Raw genomic sequence first — 18,218 nt, 5'->3', positions numbered from 1 at the left:
TCTGACCATAGGTGTTCTTCTTTTGTGGTTTCTCCCTTTTGTAGTTCTCAGAATAGCAATTATATTTATTTCTTTAAAATTCCATATGAAATTAAAGCCACAGTAAACTTTAAAAACAGATATAGATTTATTTTAAGACATATAAAATTAGGTGAGGTATATTCTAATCTGTGGAATGTCACCTTTTAGGTAAAAAAATAGGGCAATGTTGGCACAAAGCAATAATCTTATATTTTAAAAAACAGACCCCATTTTAGAAGCCAATAGATATTACCATATTCGTATCTCACAAAAAATTTTAATATAGATGGTGGTCTCAAATGTGGCTTCCAATGGTAGAGAGGGTACTTGGAGAAGACTGAACATTCAGCCTCTTCCACAGGCAAACTACGCAACCTTAAGCAAGTTACTTCATCTCTTTATGCCTCAATTTTTCTCCTCTGGAAAAAATGGAGATAACAAGAGCACCTAGTTATACGGTTGCTGTGAGATCTAGGTGAGCTCATACGCGTGATGCACCTTGAATAGTGCCCGGCACATAAGAATTCTTATAATTTTTGCTTTATCATCATCGTCACCACCATCATCGCCATGATCGCCATCACCATCATCATCATAATCACCATTATCATCATCATCACTATCAACACCATCATCATCATCACCATCATCAGCATCTTCACCATCACCACCATCATCATTCTTCCTCTCCTCTCTGCAAGAACAAGTAATGAGAAACCGATTCTTAAAGAACTCTAGAGAAGTAAACATTACTGTCAAGGAAACAAGTTATAAATGAACAGAAAAGCCACTTCCTAGGCAGGATATGGCTAGCACGTGTTTATCCAGGCATTGCTAGAATACTGAAATGAGTATAACTGTACATTTGCCATTTTTCTTTATTTTGTGAAAAAAATGAAATATGTGACTGATATTCCAAACTATCAGTGAACACTTAGAAATAACAGAATAAGGGTCAGTGAAAATGGTCAATTTCATGTAGTTTGCCAGAGATTTATTGAGAGCAGAAAGGGACTATCAAAGAATCGTTTCTATAATAAAAAAGAAAAAAGCTAAATATAATCAAAGTTTTATAAGAGAATGATAACTCTCCAAAATATTGTAAAATTATTTTATCACAAAGAATTTATCTGTGCCCTCCATAATGTAATTTAAAACAATTAATGGAATCATTTGCATTTGCATGAACATTTTTAATGTACTGTACATTTATTCTAGGTATCACATTTATTTAATGATATATTCCATTATTCAATTATTATTCAGTTTAGAATTTTGCCAATAAAATCATTATCATACATCTAAATTATATGTTTTAATGTTATTAGAGTCTCTATTTCTTTGATTACTTCACAATTGAAAGGTTGTGAAGTAATGCAAGAAAATATGCAAGAAAATAACTTGCATTTCTCTTCTGTGGCATAAACTCAACTCAAACTGAAAATGTGGGGAGGGTGTGAATGAAGGGATCCTTTTCCACTAGGTTCTGGAAAGGGGGTGGTGAGAGGGATGAGAGCCAGGAAAGAGCTGAGGGCAAAGGGCACTTGCTATCACTGTGCAGCCCACTGACTGATCTGAAGAAATGGAAGAATAAATGTTCCACCTGCCTTTAGCTGGATGACTAGGCAGGTTGAATGCTTGATATTGCCTCAAAAATATGACTAATCTGGGGAGACTTCTTGATGAGAATTTTTAAAAATGAAATCATTATTAACTAATCATTTACAAATCCCAAAAGCCACTAGAGAGTGTATTTGATAATCATGGGAAAGCATATGGAAATATCTCACTAGATGTGCCACCTGTAACTTGCAAAGTCTACTTTTGCAGGCTGCCACAAGACACGTCAGGGTGTCCATGACTCATCTGCAAAGAATACCCATTGCATTTGGTGTGGTCATTACATAGACAGGTCATTATCTCAAAAACGTAATCAACTATCAGATTTGACTTTCACTGAACCTTTCTAATCCATTTTTGGGTACGATCATTTGAGCATGCTACTTGGCAAACTTGCTCTGCTTCTGAAGATCAAGACAGAACGCTAGTTTGTATATAATTGCAACACGGTAGGTCTTAAATTGTAAATAAAAAGGTCTGCTTGAGAATTAAGCTCTATATAAACTCAACAAAATGATTCCTGAGATGCTTGGAATTTACAACTAACCAACCTCAAAAGCATATACTTAAGGAACAGAAGAATGAACTCCAAGGCCTTATTTACAACTTACATGATGGGACATGGATCATTCAAACACCACAATGAGTAAACTGGACAGACTTATTTTTAAATAGCATTGAATTATGGTTTCCTCTTTACAAAACCAATACATAGTAATTCTATAATTGTAGAGAAATTAAGAAATGAAGATAAGCACAAAGAAGTGTGTTTGGCATATAGTAAATGTTCAGTAAATATATGCTGAATGATAGAAAGAAGGAAAAATAAAATAATAATCACACAATTCCACCAGAGTTGACCTCTATTAACATACTGATTTCCATCTTTCAACACACACACACACACACACATCCCTAAAAGCAGGATTGAAATTTACACACAACTCAGAACTCTCCCTTCTTTTTTCCCTCTACAGTTGCCTTCATCTTGTTCTGGTGTTTCCATTCTTACTAATGGAGAAAACCTTCCATTTGTCAGTTTAAAGTCATTCAGTGTCTTTTGAAGTAAAACAGTCTTTGGACTAAATGTTTCATCCATTTAAAATGCAAAACTCCTTCAGAGTTAGGGCTTCCCTGGTGGCGCAGTGGTTGAGAGTCCCCCTGCCGATGCAGAGGACACGGGTTTGTGCCCTGGTCCGGGAAGATCCCACATGCCGCAGAGCGGCTGGGCCCGTGAGCCATGGCCGCTGAGTCTGCGCGTTTGGAGCCTGTGCTCCGCAACGGGAGAGGCCACAACAGTGAGAGGCCTGCGTACCACACACAAAAAAAAAAAACCAAAAAACAACTCATCCAGAGCTGTTTTTCCTCTTTTCAGGAGGTCTCTCCTCCTACTCTTCCCTCTGGATCCTCATAAAATTGGTGGATCCTTTGGCCATCTCTAATGCACTGTAGTTTATCTTGTCTGGTCCTTGGGGTCTAGCTCTGGTGTCTCTGAGATATGGTCAGTATCTCTGGTTTTTTTGGACACCAAGCTGGCCACTAGTACTCAAGTCTGTGGTCCCCTCTGCTGTCCCGGTAATCCATGGTTGCCCTTCCCCAACCTTGGGCCTCTTCTTCTCTATCGGTACTCTTTTTTTTTTTTTTTGGCTGGGTCGCACGGCATGCGGGATCTTAGCTCCCCAACCAGGGATCGAACGCATGCCCCCCTGCAGTGGAAGAGTGGAGTCCTAACCACTGGACCGCCAGAGAATTCCCCCTCCATCAGTGCTTTTAATGTTTTTGTATCTTCCTACTGGAAATATGGAAATGTTGTGATTCTCAAAATATCACATGCAGGCTACGGAGAACTGGAGACATCATCTCAAGCCCACCCCTGGGCCCTCTCTTTTAGCCATTTTTTATTTACCTCCCAGCACCGAGATGGACTCCACTCGGGCTCCCAGTCTCCTTGGAGAGACACATAGTCCTTTCAGACACACACCCTGCTCATTCACACTATTAATACCCTAACTCTCTAATTTATACCATCACCTGGAAAAAAGAAGAGGAGGCATGAGGACAGATGGGGAAGAAAGGAAAAAGAGAGAGAAAACAGAAGAATAGGAAACAAAGGGACACCAGGAAGAGGAGGTAAATTAAAAGTACTGTCAAAAACAAATGGAAAGACAAAATCAAAAACTTGTGTGGTACAGAGTTTGAGAAACAAATAGAGAAAAGGAACAAAAATCATTTCACTTCTTTCCCTGTCACCGACTCCATTCTCCATCTGCCACAGTGAACCAAGTTGCAGAGGGAAATAGCAAAGTGAAGAAAGTAACTAAGAAGAGGAGATGAGGTGTGTCTCAGTTGCTCTGTTCAACTCCAAGGACTAATTATACACCCATTTCCTCTCACCTCCAATTCTTTCAAATCATGAACTGCAAACAGCCCCAGACAAACCTCGGTAGGCTGCAAAACGGTTGATTCTGTGGCTAGGTAAAAACAAAGGCTAAGAGTTAATTATATTACAGTTGTTGAAAACAGAACATCTATTTTTATTTCATGTTGTGATTCAAGTGTTAGTGGATTACATCAGCTTTTAAAGTAAACCGTCTTCCCCACTTACACTTCTATTAGATGTGCGGGCAAATAGCGACTCCTTCAATTTCTATCTGTCCTCAGTCACTGCCTGTCTACACTAGAAAGTATTTTGATAACAAATTTTATATGTTATATATACCCAGAAGCCATTCTCCTATCTCTCTAAACATGGTTAATACCAACCTTCTTCTCCCACTGCTCAAAAATGGAAAAGAAAGTTGAAAAAAAAACAGAACAGCACATATATTGGAATCTTCTTAGTACCATGCTCTATAATCACAGTGTGTTAGGATAACAGACAAAATATATTTATAGGAAGGATGAATTTGGGGAAAAAAGTTCATTGACTTATTACATCTGTTATTGGATTAATTTATTTTTAACGTGAGAGTTTCTATCTTTCAGCATCATCCTGCAGGGGTTTCCTGGAACTAGGTGGGGCAGTTAAGTTCCTCCTTAGAATCTCTGAGAAAAGCCTTCTGCTAGGTCATATGCTAAGTTGGAAAAGCATGGTCCAGACAGATGTTCAGCAGAAGAAGGTGCCTCACAAGAAGGAACTGTAGAAAAAAAAAAAACAACAACTTTTTGCTCTTCTTGAGTAATTTTATTTCAGGAATCGATTTACATGAGAAAATCCTTAATTTTCCAGAAAGAATATCTCTAATACTTAAGGAGGAGAGAAATGATACCGAAGAGTTTATGTTTTTGTCACAGTTGGTAAAAATTATTCAAAATACCAAAGGAATTTTAATTAAAAGTAGAGCACTCTGTGTGAAAGAAAAGTAAGTAATATTATTGCTAGTTAACGAGGAAAAGACCATATACATACTGTCTTTCTGGGTTTTATTTTTCTTTGCAAGCAATTATTACAGCTCATTGATTTATTTATGACTGAGAACTAAAATTAGCTTATTTATATATTAATAGTAAATAAGTCTACATAGTAGTGATGGCTCATTTCATGTGTCAACTTGATTGGGTCACGGGGTGCCCAGGTGTCTGGTTAAATGTTATTTCTGGGTGTGTCCGAGAGGGTGCTTCCAGAGGAGATTAGGATTTGAATCCATCTGAGTAAAGCAGGTAGCTCTCCCCATCATCCAAGCCACTGAGGGCACGAATAGAACAAAAAGTCAGAGGATGGGAGAACTCATTCTCTCTGCCTGATTACTGTAGCTGGACATTGGTCTTCTGCTTTTGGATTGGGACTTAACACCATTGGTTTTGAGGCCTTTGGACAGGGAGTAGAACCTAACTATGTATTCTTGGTTCTCAGTCCTTCAAACTTGGACTGGAAATAAACCACCAGTTTTCTAGTCTCCAAGCTTGCAGACAGCAGAGGATGGGACTTCTCAGCCTCCACAGTTGCATGAATTGATCCTCTATAATAAGCCTCTTCATCTATCTATCTATCTATCTATCTATCCTATTGGTTCTGTTTCTCTGTAGAATCCTAACTAATACAATAGTCATATACTTTAACATAAATAACATAAGACAAAGACATGTGCACGTACCTAAATTTATATCTAAACGGCTAGACGATGTTACCCAGACTATTGTATCAGCAGGCAGAACTCACGGCTGCTCTGAAAAAGCCAAGTTTAGAGGGACATTAACAAGCTCTTTCTTATTTCTTTAAAGCCTAGAAGAGCAAAACAAATAGTCTGTTCATTCATGTCACTAATTCCAGCATTTATTTAACAAATGTTTGTTGACTTGTGATGGGGAATGAGGATTATAAAATTAATTATGGTCACTGTAGAAAAGGTAAAAGGTATACTTAAGAAAAAGAAATCCCTCATAGACTCATGCAAGTGCTGAATGCACTGGCATATTTCTCCAGAGTGTTTTGTCCCCTATATATTTTTCACAAGTTGAGATCTTACATATATCTTGTATTCCATGCTTTTTTAAAAAATGTTAAAGCAAAAGTATTTCCAAAATCATTTAAAGCCACTGAATGGGGACTTCCCTGGTGGAGCAGTGGTTAAGAATCCACCTGCCAGTGCAGGGGACACGGGTTCAATCCCTGGTCCGGGAAGATCCCACATGCCGCGGAGCAACTAAGCCCGTCTGCACAGTTACTGAAACTGCGCTCTAGAGCCCGCGAGCCACAACTACTGAGCCTGAGTGCCACAACTACTGAAGCCCGTGCGCCTAGAACCCGTGCTCCGCAACAGAAGTCACCGCAATGAGAAGCCCGTGCACCGCAACGAAGAGTAGTCCCCGCTTGCCACAACTAGAGAAAGCCTGCACACAGCAATGAAGACCCAACACAGCCAAAAAAAAATAAATAAAATAAATAAATTTATTTTTAAAAAGCTACTGAATGCATTTCTTACATTTTGCATGTTTAGGGTGTGGCAATTATATCAACGTCCTCACATAGTATCCATTCCGACCTCTTTCTGTGCCTTCTGCTCAGAAGCTGGGATACTAAAAACTGCATTTCCCAGACTTCTTTACAGCTAGGGTTCCAGCTGTGATGTAGGTTCAGCCAATGAAATGCACCTGTGTGTCTTGAATTCTGAACTGAGTTGAATGAATTGTTTTTGAAATTTTTGTTGTAAAACATTTAATATTAACCTATAGTACAATGTAAACTTTTATGAAAAAAATTTAAAGTACACTAGATTTCTTCAGTAAATGATCACATAACTATCCAGGTGCGGTACAAGTTGGGGCACTGCATCCTTTGTGGATGGATTTCCTGTGGCTGCATCCCTCACAAGTCCTAAAAGAAAAATGGTTGTTAAGTGGAGCTCCTTGTTCGAGCACCAGATAACACTCCTGTGATTTTGCATTCTGGGGGTGATCACTCCTTCCCACACTCATTTTCTGTGACTTTTTCCTTGGCCTTGGCACCATTAGCAATTTTCATAAGGACTGTTCAGTTGAAGATTCTAGGTTCTTTTTAGCTTGTTTAGTTTTTGTTTTTGTTTTTAAGAGACAAATATTCTCCACTGGCCATCTCTTATCCAAACATCATAGTGAAGGCAAGCAAGGAGAAAGAAGTATTTGTTGCAGGAAATTCTGCAGAAGTGGAAGAAAAGACTGGAAGGGCCCCCACTGAGGCTGCAGAAACTCAACTGACTCCAATTGGGTGTCTTTGCTTGATCATTTCCTGTGGAAATGCAGCCAAATCTATAACTTCAGTCTTGAGAGTGCAGAATGAAACTGGAAACAAGTGTTTTTGTTTTAAAGTCAGATTCTGACTCAAGTAGCATGCGTCTGGAGCTAGCAGCTGACGTGTAGTTTCTCATTGTGGCAGATGGCTCCCTGCTCTGCCCTCTACTGATCACAGTAAGTTCTGCAGTGCGGCCTTTGGAGTCGTTCTCTGTTTCTTCAATGTTTCATCAACCTCCCAACGATTTTAAAATCCAGTTAAATCAATCCCTTTATGCTTAAACTACCTAGTATGGATTACATTCTCTACCATAAATCTCCAACAATAGAGTATTTGTAATTGTTCAAGATAATACTTAATTCTTTGATACCCCTCTTTTTTTTTTTTGCTTTCTACTTTATGCTATACAGATTTCAAGATTACCATTGTAAGATTGACTTTCAGAGTGTTATTCATAATTCAAAAGGTAGGAACATTTTTAAGGTTCTTGATACATGTCAATTCTTCTGTTTTTCTAGAAGAAAAGATTGCACTAATTTAGTCCCCCATTATTCTCCCATAAGAATGTACAGTCATTGTTATCTTTTCTCTTTATTTTTGCTACTTCGATGGTTAAAAATAGATAACTTGCTATTTTAATGTAATTGTATTTAATTATTAATATTGTTGAATACTTACTCATTTCATGAGCCATCTGCATGTACTTCTTTGTGACTTTTCCACCTTTATATCCAATTATCTCCTGGGCTGTAATATTTTTCATATCTATTTACATAGTATCTTTATATATGAAAGACATTTACCATTTTTCTTTTCATAGCTGATATAATTTTCCCCTAAATTATTGTTGGATTTTCAACTTTATTCATGTTTTGGGCAAGAAGAAATTAAAAAATTTTGGAGTCAAATAATCATCCTCCTGTGGTTTCTGTAGCACAAAGTATTCCATCCTCGGAACAAATAGGTATTCACATCAATGTTATTTTTTGTGTGGTTTGTTTCTTACGTTTTGTGTTCATTCTTATACTGGGTTGAATAGTGTTCCTCCCCAAATCCTTGTCCACCCAGAAACTCAGAATGCAGCCTTATTTGGAAATAGGGTCTTTGTAATGTAATTAGTTACTCTGAAATTAGGTCATAGCAGATTAGGATGGGCCCTAATCCAATGACTGATATCCTTGTAAGAAGAGAAAACAGACACGGCCACACAGAAACACACAGGGAGAATGCCATGTGATGACAAAGGCAGAGATTGGAATGATGAGTCTACCAGCCAAAGATTGCTGGCGCCTCCAGAGGCTACGAAGAGGCATGGAAGGATCCTCCCCTAGAGACATAAAGAGAGCACGACCTTGCCAATACCTGGATTTCAGATTGCCAGCCTCCAAAGCCGTGAGACGGTAAACCTCTGTTGGTTTAAGCCCCTCAGTTTATGGTCATTTGTTACTGCAGCCCAAAGAAACTAATACGAGGAGTATACAATTGGTTTGGGTATATGGTCTCAAATAAAATGTTTATTTTTTTTCTCAAATTGCAGATAACTGGTCCAGCTGAAGCCAGCTCTTAAAGGCATGTGAGAGTCAATTGCACTTCTCAATTCCACACTGACATCACACTGGTAGCTTGAAGTCGGATACAGCAGCCGTTCTTACACCACGAACATTGGCAAACTCTACAAATCATGTTGCTCCCCCACACCCCTACAGGTGGTTTTAAAACACTGACCAGCATACCACTGTTCAGTCCCTATATTTTTTACAGCTTTTGGATTTTACTATTAGTACCTTATACTGCAAATTTCTTTGAGTATTTGGCACTCATATATATATACACATACACACACAGAGAACATATTATATAATCACGTAATTCAAGAAAGGTATTTGAGAAATATATTTTCTGAGCTCTTGTATTTTATATGAAGAGACAACTTGGCTGGAGAAGGAATTCTGCTGTTCAAATCTCTGTACCTACTGTGACACTGCTCCTGAAGTTCAATGATATGGAAAGGTCTGAAGCCACACTTATTCTTACTCCTTTGTAAGTGAACCATGTTTCTCTGACTCGGTGCTTGTAGAATTTTTCTCTTTATCCTTGAAATGTAAAAGTGTTGTCAGAATATGTCAATGGGGGTCTTTTCCCATTAAGTTGACCTTGGAATGTGACAAGTGCCTTTAATCTGTGGACCAGGTCCTGTTTCAGAAAAGATTTTTTAACATTTTTTTTCTGATTGGGTCTAACGATTACTTATTTTTGTTCTCTCTTGATTCTTCTTCAGAAAACCTGAAACTTACACGGCTCTCCTTTCTTTTTCCTCCATCTTATTTCTTTTTTAAAATTTCTTTTAACTTTTATATTGAAGTATATATTTTTTTATTGAAGTATATATATATATATATATATTATTTTCAGATCCCTTTCCATTAAGTTTATTACAAGATATTGAATATAGTTCCCTGTACTATACAGCAGGACCTTGTTGATTATCTATTTTATACATAGCAGTTTGTACCTGCTAATCCCAAACTCCTGATTTTTCCCTTCCCCCCTCCATTTCCCCTTTGGTAACCATAAGTTTGTTTTCTATGTCTGTGAGTCTGTTTCTGTCTTATAAATAAGTTCATTTGTATCATTTTTAGATTCCACATATGTGTTATCATATGATATTTGTCTTTGACTTACTTCACTTAATATGATAATCTCCAGGTCCAACCATGTTGCTGCAAATGACATTATTTCACTCTTTTTTATGGCTGAGTAGTATTCCACTATATATATGTACCACATCTTCTTTATCCATTCACCTGTCAATGGACATTTAGGTTGTGTCCATGTCTTGGCTATTGTAAATAGTGCTGCTATAAACATTGGGTTGTCCTCAACCTTATTTCTTGTCATGTACATCTCTGTTTTTCCCCTCTACATTCAAGTTTAAATATTACAGACTTTACTGTCTGCACTCTTTGCTGCATCCAATGTGAAACATATTGCTTTCTTTGCAATTCTGCCTGCTCCCAGCCATCTCTGTTTTCATCTGTACTTTCAGCTCATTCTCTGTTCTCCTAAATACCCCTTGTACCCAGTGAGTCAATTCCTGTTAAGTACATCAAGCTAAGGCTTTGAAAGTTTTTTTCTTATTTCCTCTGGAAAAATTTTTTTTCTGTTTTTTTTCTTCTGAGCCTTTAAGTCACTTTTCTCTGTGCTGCAGAATATTTGGGGAGATCTACACCAAATATTTTAAAATTATTTTCCATAAACAGTAAACACACATGCACGTATGCATGCACACAACCACTAACCTGATCCAGAACAATATCTGGCTGCAGAATGGGTGCAGGATGTCCTCTTACCCTCTTACTGGTCATTTAGGTGTTTGTACATTGTCTTTTTTGGATCTATTCCTAGAGAGAATGCTGGAGTGCTGAACCCTGGGCCTTGTTTCCACTGTCTTGTAAACATTCATCTCTTGTTTCTACTGGACTGAGGGGGGATGTTCCACTCCAACTGGCCAGTTGACTGACTGCTAGGAAGTCATAGGCAAGCTCTAGTTCTTCTTCAGTCAATGACAGAAGTAAAAATTGTACTTCAAGCTGCACTATTCTTAGGGCTCTTCCTCCCTTCTTCATCTTCCCTCTGTAAACATTTTCCTGAAGCTTTTACACATCTCAGCCTGCAAAGTGCTACTGTCTCTACCCTTGTCAGCAAATGTATTGTGAAGTATGGTTTCCAAGTGGACGAAAAAGAGAACTGACAGGGAGAAGGAAGGGTATGACAATATCAGTCTAAAAAGAGTTCACATGGCTTTGGAATTTTTCTGTTTCTTGGCTAGTGGATAGAATGGGGTTGAGTCATAGTCTTTTCCCATTTTCTTCCCAGATTTCTGTGCTCCTCTGGTTCAGTAGGATTAGTTTAGGATTATGACTCTCAACTCAACGTTCTCCTCCCTACAGTTAGTGGAAATTCCATAAAGATGTTAGCATTTGATTTCCTCTTTCCTTATTTTTCAGTTACCATGTAGATTTTTTTGGTTCATTTATTTATTTATGGTGATTTAATTTAAAATTTGGAATAAAGTATTTCACCAGAATGGCACATATTAACTTATATGTTAATATATGTTAATATGTTAATATGCAGAATGGCACATATTAACTTGCTGAAGATTCACTCTCTGTGTGTCAAACACTCTGGTTATAAAAAGATGAAAGAGACCGTGCCCAGCCTTTGGAGAGCTAAGCCTTGTAAGGGAAAATGAGGAGGACCATCCAGGCAGAGGGCACTCCATGAGTGCAGCAGTGCTGGTGAGCGCAGTCTCTGGGGAGTGATGAATGACGCTGGAGTCTGAGGCAAATGGGAGAGGTGGTGAGGGATGGATGATGAGCTGCAACTTCATTGAGAAAGTGATGGGGATCCAGTCAAGAATTTTCATTTTGGATTTCAGAAGATGTATCTGTACTGTAGGGGAAAACAGATTGAAGGAAGGTCTTAGGACACTGTCTGAGCTCTGACAAAGGCTCTTATCCTTTGAACAAGGGCAATGGCATAAGAAATAATGAGACAGTACAAAGTTAATGAATAATGTGAAAGTAACACTGTCAGGGCTTTACAGGTAGAGGATGAAGCCAGGAGGTGCAAGGAAGACTTAAAGGTTAGTCACCTCAGTGACTGGCTGGATGGGGCTAATAACTGTAATAGGGATACAGGGACAAGAAAGATGTGATGGGAAAGATCATTAATTCACCCTGGGGATATATTAAATGTGAGATACCTATGGGACTTCTCCATGGAGGCAGCCAGTGGACACATAGCTGTCTGAAGCCAAGAAGAGAATCGCGGTCTGGGACGGATCTACGCTAGTGGCGGTTATGGCTGATGGAGGAGGCTGTGGATGTTTTCCCCAAGAGAAGGCAAATCCAGTGAGAAAAAAAAAAAAGAGAGAGAGCTAAGAGGTAACACTGGGAAGCACCAACATCAAGGAGGGAGGGTAGATGAAAGAAAAACCAGCAAAGGAAGCTAACAAGAAACAGGAAAAAGAGATGTGTTGGGACCCAAGGGAGCAAAGAATTTCAAGGGTGGGGAGAGGGATAAACTAGGAGTTTGGGATTAACATATACACACTACTATATATAAAATAGATAACCAACAAGGACCTACTGTGTAGCACAAGGAACTATATCCAATATTTTGTAATAACCTATAAGGGAAAAGAATCTGAAAAATATATATATATACATATATTTATGTATTTATGTATAACTGAGTCACTGTGCTGTACACCTGAAAGTAACACATCGCAGCATTGTAGATCAATTATACTTCAATTTTAAAAAAAAGAAAAAAATTTCAAAGAAGCAGAAAAACAAATGTTGAAACAAATAATAACTGAAAGCGCTTGTATAATAACACAAGTGTTTCTAATCAGAAAACTCTTCCATCTAATGAGAATTTGTATTAGGAAGCCTCTGCCTTCTGGGCTTTTTAGCTATATCAGGCACAGGTTATTATCTAGCAAAGATTTGAGAAATGTAGCCTTTTTGTTTCACAGAATTTGTTGCAGTGATAAGCTGAGAGGTAACCCAAGAAGGATACAACTTTCCAAGAGCCTCTGGTCTTAGAAGACAGCAGTAGAGTTTGAATCCTGCCCTCTACGGGGCTTTGTGATACAGAAAAGTGGAGTCTGTTTCCCACTAGCTCTCCGAACGCCATCATTAATCTTGTGGGCAGCAAGGTCAGCTCTAAGAATAACTAGCCATATACATGGTGTGACATAAACAATACTAAAGATTCCTTTCCAATCCATTACTGAAAATACCTCCCCAGCCCCTACCCCTAAGACAGCCAAGGTGTCTGCAATTTCTCTAGTTAGAGAATTATTCTAATTTGCTAAAGCACTTCGATTCCTCCAGGTGGTTCCATAAAAACACTGAGAGGAGTAAAACATTAACTCATTATCAGCCATTAATATGTCAACAGAGAAACCTGTTCATCAAATGACTTGTTACTGTCTTAGGAAAAAAAGAGTTGCTATAGGGCATTGAGAAGACTTGAGTCATAGGGCCCTGCCTCTAGGACAGGGCTCTTGTAAAGAAGGAATACCATGTCACTGGGAATGGGAGAAAGGATGCTTAAATAAGGGAAAGGGACAATGTAAAGCAGAGTTTCTCAGACTTTTTTTAACCCAAATTTCTCTTTAATAAATATTAAGATCTCTTATGTCGCTGTCCCTCCAGAACCCAAATTTCTCTTTAATAAATGTTAAGATCTCTTATCTTGTCGCTGTTCCTCCAGATTCTGATGTACTTCCCAAGGTGGCTGTGACCTCCCCTAAGAATCACAAATCTGTAAATCCCAAACAACCAAAAGAAAATGTTGCTGAACATGATTTCCTATAATTTGTGAAAACTATAAGGAAGTTTCTTAAAATTTCCAAATATAAATATTTCAATATATAATTATATTATAATACTGCACATGTTTTTCCAAAGACCCATGTCCTGCCGGAGATCCTGACTTAACGTACCATCTGCGTTAGCACCACTACCCCTGTCACTAACACGTGCACTCCAAGACAGGCAAGAGGCAAGCAACTGGTCAAATTAACTAATATTGGCCATTTTTCCTCCCTGAGCTGGAGAGCATCATAGAAAAGAATTGTTATAGGCTGAAGCAAAACTTTAAACCAGAAAAGCCAGCCCATGTGGTAAGAAAATGCCTGAAAAGAGAATAAGGAAACAAGAATTTGGGATGGCCAAATACAGACTAATTCTTCTATTTTATGCTAATATTTACAACAGGCTTTATTGCTTAGATTGGGTTGCTGTGGTTTTACAAATGCCAAATTACTAGAAGAATAAGAATTTCTCATCTGTGTGTTGACTGTTTTAAATGTGTTGAATAAAACTGCCAGTTGGATTGAGCTACTGCTATGGAAAGGGACTGTTGCTAGGGTGATGCCGTAAGACCCATAAAGAGACAGGAAACTCACAGGATGTAGACAGGAAATCCACAGGATGCCAATAGGAAGCAGAAAGGCCCCCTTCCTCTTCCGCCAGCCTCCGTCTAATGCCCCCTATTGGAAAGCCTCACAGGGAACCAGGTGGCAAAGGAAAAATGTGATTTGTCCTGGTTCCAACATCACAAAACACTGTAAAGGAAAGTGTGTTTGTAGCTGAGCGACAACAACCTACTAAATGGCACAAGCGGTAAGAGTGGAAGCATAAAAATTTGTTGGAAGACTATTGCAGTAATTCAGGAGAGAGATGATGATGGCTTGGACCAGGGTAGTGGCCGTGGAGAAGGTGAGAAATGGCTATAATATTTGAGAGAAGGTTCATCAGAATTGGCACTGGATTTAATCAAATATAAGGTATGAAAGAAAAAGATAAGCCAAGGTGGACTCCAAGGTTTTTGAACCGAACAACTGGAAAAACAGAGTTTCCATTTTTTCAGATGGAGAAGATGGCAGAACCCATGAGTTTTAAAGGGGAAAAAAATAGGAGTTCTGTACAGATTATTTTAAGTTTGAAATTCATATTTGATATCCTAATAGATTAGCCAAGCTGAGAGTTGGGTATATGAGCATGGAGATAAAGAATTATGTCCTGGCTGCAGTATAAATTTAGGAGTCATCAGAGTATATATAGTATTTAAAGCCATGAGACTGGAAGAAATCCTGTAGGGAATAAACAAATAGAGAAAAAGAAAAGTTAGAGGGTAGATTCCTGGAGCACTCCAATGCTCACAGGTTTAGGAGTTGAGATGCCAGGAAAAGCTACTAAGAAGCAGTGGCTTCTGAAACAGCAAGAGAATCAAAAGAGTGTGGATTTGGAAGCTAAGTGGAGAAAATGCATTAAGAGGGAGAAGGATCAAGTGTGTCACATGGTACTAATAGGTCAAGTAAGATAAGAACTGACAATTAACAATGAGGAGTTAAAGAAATAACCCAAGAAAATTTCCCAAAGTGGGAGGACATGTGCTTGCAGATTAAAAAGGTCCACTGAGTTCTAACATGATAAATGAAAATAGGCCAATAATAAGGAACATCATTGTGAAATTTCAAAATACTGGGGGTGCAGGAAGAGAAGGAGGTAAAGATAAGACCAGTTTGGAACGCAGGGGAAACAGAAATCCAGGTCACATACAAAGATCAGGAATCAGAATGACATCACTTTTCTCAAAAGCAACTTTGGAATCTAGAAAACACTGGAGAAATGTCTTCAAAATGCTAAAAGAAAAGGATTTCCAAACAAGAAGTAAAATCCTACCAAAAATATCAATCAAGTTTGAGGGTAGAATAAAGATAATTTCAGACACACAGATCTCAAAACTTTTAATTCCCTTGTACCTTTTCTTGGGAAGCCATTGAAGGATGTGCACCAGTAAAATGGAAAAAAAAAATCCAAGAAAGAAGATGATACAGGTTATGTGAATTCAGAGATCAATACAGGTGAAAGGGGAAGGGAATCTCTAGGATGATGGTGAGGGAAGATTCCAGGATACCAGTCTTGCGCCTGGTAGGTATTAGAACACGTGAGAAGATTCCGAGACTCATTCTTTAAAAAGCTGAAATTGACTGTTTATACAGCTGAGTGTCATTTCAACAACTGGTTAAGATTTGGGAAGTTGTACTACAAACAGGTACATTTAGAAAAAAAAAAAAAAAGAAGAAGGAATAAGACATGAATTAACTCCAGGCAGGAGGGATTGGGATTGTGGAGTGAGAGCAGGGATGTTTCTTTTTTCTCACTTCTATTTTCTCTGGAAAGTGGAAAGCAAGGTTATCACCTCAGAGAAGAGGGATGAGCAGGCGATGTTGGAAGTTTGAGAGAGAAGACAGCATATAATCATCTAGAAGTGGGAGAATGAAGGGACTTGAAAAATGCCGTGGAACTGTCTACCAGTTCTTAGTGGCATATGAGAGAGCTGGTTTCTTTGGCCTGATAAACTTAGCTAATGAAAGGTGAGAGCAGCCAGAAAGAACAGAAACTACTCCAATATGAGAAAAAAAGACACCAAGCAGAGAGCGTGGCTCACAAGCCTGAGTGGTCATTAAGAGCAGCAGAGGTCAACTCCAACGGAGAATTGGCAGGAGTGGTCTAGAGCAGGCGGTGCCCAGTGTAAGAGTATTCCCAAAACGCACACTGCAGAAGTGGTTTGAAATAGAAGGTGATGATGCCGCCTCATTTGAACGAAAGCAATTTGAAGAACTGAAAGAAGGTGTCACAGTTAAAATATCACATGGTAATTTGGTTGTGAGAATTGATCGTAAAAAGGTGGAAGATAATAGAAGCAGAGAACCCGGTAAGGGGTAATCACAATTTATCCTGAAAATGAGTAATCAATTACCTTTTACCCAGAAGGGAAATATTATACTAAGGGGTGAGTTTAAAGCTACTACAACAAGCAAGTATTTAGTGATGGGATGCTTCTCTTTTAAACAGCTCCAAAAAAAAACAACTGGAAATAGGAGTGATGGTAAATTCAACTTTAATAAAAAGGTTTTCTGTATTAACTTGCAGTGGCCTGGGTCTTTTTCCTGCTGACTCTTCGTGTTTCAGTAGTAATCTGTGGCTTCCTCTGTTTTTCGGTTTGGTTTTGTTTTTGTTTCTCTCTTCCATTTCCTCCTGCTGTCAGAATCTTGGTAATATAGTATTACAAAGTCATAAATCACTTTTTTTGTCTCCTCAGGAGTTTCACCCAATTGTCTCTTCATCAAAAATTCTCCCTTTCCCTTTTAAATGGTAAACTCATTATTGGCCTCTTGGAGTTTTCTCTTCTCTTCTCTCCCAGAGATAACAACTAAATATAAGCTGTGATAGCAACTATAAACCCCTAGGTGATAGTTCTCCAACTACTTCCCAGGAAAAGAAAAGAGAGTCTAAAGTCCTAGGTTCAAGCCAATTCTGACACAATATCTGATTGAAGCAAATCACTTAACTTGTCACAAAGACTGTCACAGAAAAATCAGGATAATGCTAATACTTGCATTACTAGCCTCTCCATATGTCGCTCCTGTGTACATAATGGTTACACAACGCTTAGTGTTTCTTTCTTTTATGTGTCACTCTGCCTCCAAACATTCACTCTTTTTTTCTACCTAATTATTTTTATTTCTGGGTAATTGGCAGGTATTACTTATTTAAAAGAAATTATATGCCATCAGATCTAAGATGCTATCATACAATTTATCAGTAATACAGAAAAAAAGAATACTGCCAATGAAACTATGACTCAATGATTTTACAATAGTGCTATGGACAGTCCTGCACCTAGCCTCTTCTTGCTTTGACATTTCCTTCATCCATTCCAAGGAACTGATCAATTTTTCCTACTTTCACATGCACTGTTTGACTTTTGAAATGGAGACGATCATTCTGCACACATCTTAGAAACTATTTATAATACTGCTTCATCTACTAGTGGGTATTTTCTTCCTTCATATTTATTTTGCTGCCTTACAAGAAAATATAGAGTTGCTTCCATCATTTCTCTGAAATAATTTGTTTATAAGTCAAATTGGCACCCCACTGCTGTTTCCGTGCCTTTCTTTATACACAATAGATATTCCATCATTATGGTTATATTTTAAATGTCAATCAAATTTAACATGTGCAGTACCCACAATGCACAAACCCTGCTCAGGCAGTGTCAACTATGCCTCAGCTTCTAACTGGTCACCAGAGGCTGTAAAAGGCAGCTCAGTCTCATAAATGCTATAATATGAAACGACTCCCCTGATCAAAAGAATATGTTACTTTTATCTTGTAAGCATCTCTTCCTTCTGCCTTTCCCTTCATTAGTACTTGCAATAGTCTTTATCAAATATGTTATCTGACCCACCGATTTATATTCTTCCCTCAATAATTTACAT

At 38.2% G+C, this 18,218-nt stretch overlaps 1 protein-coding gene across 3 annotated transcripts in view; it reads right to left on the bottom strand.

Moving 5' to 3' along the window:
- ST8SIA1 (ST8 alpha-N-acetyl-neuraminide alpha-2,8-sialyltransferase 1) overlaps positions 1 to 18,218 on the bottom strand; it is a 152,397-nt gene that overhangs the window by 23,622 nt on the left and 110,557 nt on the right. Inside the window, exons 6-7 of one of the 3 annotated variants that reach the window (XM_060165323.1) lie at positions 5,736 to 5,807; positions 4,618 to 4,778 (exon numbers count right to left, since the gene is read on the bottom strand). The exons of 1 other annotated variant lie outside the window; for it this stretch is intronic. In XM_060165323.1, coding sequence (XP_060021306.1) covers positions 5,783 to 5,807 — 25 coding nt within the window. In that variant the 3' untranslated portion in view covers positions 4,618 to 4,778; positions 5,736 to 5,782. Of the gene's footprint in view, positions 1 to 4,617; positions 4,779 to 5,735; positions 5,808 to 18,218 lie in introns of those variants that run through there. One more of the 3 variants, XM_060165324.1, reaches the window with a different exon arrangement.

Source organism: Lagenorhynchus albirostris, chromosome 11 (assembly GCF_949774975.1).
Source record: "Lagenorhynchus albirostris chromosome 11, mLagAlb1.1, whole genome shotgun sequence".
Taxonomy (NCBI): domain Eukaryota; kingdom Metazoa; phylum Chordata; class Mammalia; order Artiodactyla; family Delphinidae; genus Lagenorhynchus; species Lagenorhynchus albirostris.
The sequence above is the reverse complement of the archived record's forward strand: the minus strand, read 5'-3'. Positions and strand labels throughout refer to the sequence as shown.